At 33.6% G+C, this 3,780-nt stretch overlaps 1 protein-coding gene across 1 annotated transcript; it reads left to right on the top strand.

Moving 5' to 3' along the window:
• Positions 1-2,337: 2,337 nt before the first annotated feature.
• Positions 2,338-3,515, top strand: LOC105125276 (chitinase 2-like). The gene is made up of 2 exons (XM_011025649.1): positions 2,338-2,455; positions 2,572-3,515. The coding sequence occupies exons 1-2, from the start codon at positions 2,392-2,394 to the stop codon at positions 3,405-3,407; spliced, it is 900 nt and encodes a 299-aa protein (XP_011023951.1). The 5' UTR covers positions 2,338-2,391; the 3' UTR covers positions 3,408-3,515.
• The last annotated feature ends 265 nt before the right edge of the window (positions 3,516-3,780 follow it).

Raw genomic sequence — 3,780 nt, 5'->3', positions numbered from 1 at the left:
TAAGCAATCCGGAAAAACAGCATTGAGAGGCAATAAAATAGACCATGAGATACTTAAAAGGTTCCTCGAAAACTTGAAGGGTTTTTAAACATTGATCTAACAGGAGATATTGATAGCAAAAGGAGCACTATAAGATACACACACACACACACATACACACTAGGAGGTACTGCTGTTTCTTGGAGTTTCACCTTGCAAAAGATCATCGCTCTTTCAATAACAAAAACTCTGTATAGCGATAGTCAGAGTGCAATCTTCCTTGCCAAGAATCCAACATTTCACTCTAGGACTAAACATATTTAGATCAAATATCACTTCATCCAAAAATTGTTGAAGAATGAGCAACTAATACTAGAAAAGGTATGTGGAAGCAAAAATCCAGCTGACATGTTAACCAAAAGAGTTACACTTGAAAAATTAAAGTTGTGTAAAACTTTGGTTAGTCTTAAAGGATAAAAGATAATTTTATTATTTATCTTTAAGCGAGATTATTAGTAAAATATAGACAAACAATGCCCCACCTCCACCATATACTAGTGGAAACAACTAATCGCTCGCTTAACACAAGGTGAAGGCTTAATTCAAGGCATAAATGGTGGCATAAATCATGCTATGATTTATACCCCTACTCCTAGCTTAGTCTATAAATAGACTCAATGAAAAGCTGACAATTAGAAAGAGCAGAATAAGATAGAAAAAGCTTGAGTGAGAGTGAGTTGAGTAGATAATAATGTTTTCTCCTTCTCCTTGTTCGTATTGTTTTTTTGATTGATTAATACAAACTAATAGCTCCGTGAAGTAGACAAATTGTCGAACCACGTAAATTTACGTATTTGATTTCTGGAAGTTCCTAACAAAATCTGTTGTCATTGTTTGGGTGGGATATCCTTTGTTGTTCTGACCTCTTATCTAATGTGGTTTTTCTGTTATAGCTTTTGTCATTCCTTACTACTTCTTGATGATTGATTTGTCAGAAAAGTGACTTGACCCAACAAGTTATTAGCAATTTGGCATTGATAGAAGATAGGTCGACTTGGACATTGCTTTATAGGTTGGGTCAGTAGATTTCTATGGTTTTAGCTCACCTAGCGCCTTTAATCAATTATTTAATGGATTTTATTTGATTTTCCAAAAAAAATAATTAGCATTGTCTTTTTGTCTTTCACAATGCTTAGAAGTAACAGCTTATCTTATATATGTTTTGATTAGTTAGTCGGACCTGAGTATTAAAAAGTATGGTATTAGTTATTTTAAAAAATTAAAATAATATTAAAATAATATATCTTTTTTGTTTTTTTAAATTAATATATCAAAATAATTTAAAAATTAAAAATTAAATTTTAAATAAAAAATTAAATTTTCATAAAATAATAATCAACTCACTACCTATAAAATCATGGTTGTGGCCTTATAGTTGTTAGCTTGTATATTTAAGTAATTAATAAACTCATTATTGTTTCTACATTAATATTGCCTATAATGAAATAATGTGACCAACACGATGTTACCAAATATATATATATATATATAATTTATTTGAGATATTTTATTTTATTATAAAGAGTTATTTGATTTTTAAATTAAAAAAATTATAATATATTAGAATAATTATTTATTTATAGGATTGAATGATTCTTAAGAATGAATTCTTATATATATGAGATTTTTAATAAAAATTATGTTAAAGGAATGTCTAATGTATATGTTTATGAAACATCTAAACAAGTTTGAAAATATCAAAAATTAATTTCAAAATAGAGTTCTTATATCATTTATGAATTTAGTATTAGTGTATATTTTTTATAATCAATCAAAATATTAATTTTATTGATATAAATACATTTAATTAAGAGACCATCCTCAAAATCACAACAAATATCCGACAGCTGCCAACCTGTAACGATCATCATGGAGTTGACTGTGTCATCACAGGTAAGGCACCCATGATCCTTGGAGAATCAGCACTGGGTTCTTGGGTTGTACGGAAGCCTTTAAGGTTTCTAATGTTCCAAAAACTAAAAAAACTGAGCAAAAACAACTCAATTTCTTACAGCTCACAAGAACCCAACTTCGATGTAATCAGAAATTTGACTATTCATGCTGAACAAGAAACAAAGAGAATAAATTAAGCAAGATACCTCGACGACAAGAACAGACAGGTGACTGCCAAGATACTACTTCATGGGCAAGTCTAAGCAACCGCACATTTGATTGGTAGTGTGCATCACCATCTACCCTATATGATTCCATCTAATCTTCTTCTTTTTATTTACGGTTATAACAAGAGCCGCTACCTACCCTGACTGTTGCTACTGCTACGGGTTGTCGCAATTCTATAAATATTCATCAGTAATGAACTGAAGATTCACCTTCACAGCACCAAAAACAATAATGGGATTCCGCGAAGCCCTCTTGATCACCAGCGTCTTAATCCTTTTCTTCACCACAGGCAATGGTAAGTTTAATTAATTGCTGCATTGATTTTTTATTTAATCAGATGTCCTCCATGGATTAGTATCGTTGAAGTTGACTATAAATGTTACTGACAGTTCTTTTGGTTGTTCCTTGTAGCTGCCAACTCCAAGCTGTTTAGGGAGTACATCGGTGCCATGTCTAGCTCGATCAAGCTCTCTGACGTGCCTGTAAGTTCTCATGTCGAATTCCATTTCATCATTGCATTTGCAATCGACTACACAGGCCTTGAAAATCCGTCACCAACCAATGGAAAGTTCAATGCTTTTTGGGCATCCACTCATGTGACCCCGGAAGAAATTGCATCAGTAAAAGACAAGCATTCTAATGTCAAGGTTGCTGTTAGCTTGGGTGGAGATAGTGTTGGGAGCAAGAAGGCATTTTTCGCACCAAAATCTATAGATTCTTGGGTCCAAAATGCCATATCTTCACTAACCAGGATGATAAAACAATACAACTTGGATGGAATTGACATTGACTATGAGCACTTCAAGTCAGATCCTCGTACATTCGCCGAGTGCGTAGGAAGGCTGATAACGACTCTAAAGAAAAGTAGGACCATATCATTTGCTTCAATTGCCCCTTACGATGACGGGGAGGTTCAAAGCCATTACTTGGCCCTGTGGAAAAAATATGGGCATGCAATTGATCATGTAAACTTCCAATTTTATGCCTACAAGAAATCAAGCGTGTCTCAGTTTGTCAAGCATTTTGATGAACAAGCCTCTAATTATAGAGGTGGTCAAATCTTGGCTAGCTTCAGCACTGATGATGAGAGTGAAGGGGCTTTGGATCCTGACGGTGGATTTTTTGAAGCTTGCAAGGAATTAAAAGGCAAAGAAAAGTTGGGAGGTATTTTTATTTGGTCTGCTGATAATTCGAAGAAGCATGGATTTGAAGGCGAGAAAAAATCTCAACATCTTCTAGCTGCCTGATTGCGCTGTCATCTGTAAATGAAAAATAAAGGAATTTGTGCTCTGTTAATTGTGCAGCTAAAAAGTCCACTGGGTGGCTTGATTCAACTGGGCTTGAATAACGTGGATGTACTTGGGTGGTATAATTGTTGTATTGTATGGCTTCGTCCTCGTTGAGTGCAGACAGTCGTCTGATGATGTTTTTAGTTTTTTATCGTCAACAAAATATTTGTGTAGAAGTCACGGGAGAAGAAAAACTACTGTCCATGTCTACTTATATATATATAACTCGGGTTGTTTGAGCTGGCTAACACATGATTAATTTTTAAACATATTAAATATTTTATAAGCCTAATAGATAAACAAGATATCATAGGAGTAGTAAATATATACA

This window comes from Populus euphratica, unplaced genomic scaffold (genome assembly GCF_000495115.2).
Source record: "Populus euphratica unplaced genomic scaffold, PopEup_1.0 scaffold22.1, whole genome shotgun sequence".
In the NCBI taxonomy this organism is placed as follows: Eukaryota; Viridiplantae; Streptophyta; class Magnoliopsida; order Malpighiales; family Salicaceae; genus Populus; species Populus euphratica.
This window is presented reverse-complemented; position numbering and strand designations above follow the sequence as displayed.

Excerpts from the sequence above, each read along its gene's own strand:
- LOC105125276 (XM_011025649.1), top strand. The coding sequence starts at position 2,392 with ATGGGATTCCGCGAAGCCCTCTTGATCACCAGCGTCTTAATCCTTTTC. Across the intron at positions 2,456-2,571 it reads TTTCTTCACCACAGGCAATG|CTGCCAACTCCAAGCTGTTT; the intron begins GTAAGTTTAATT and ends TGTTCCTTGTAG.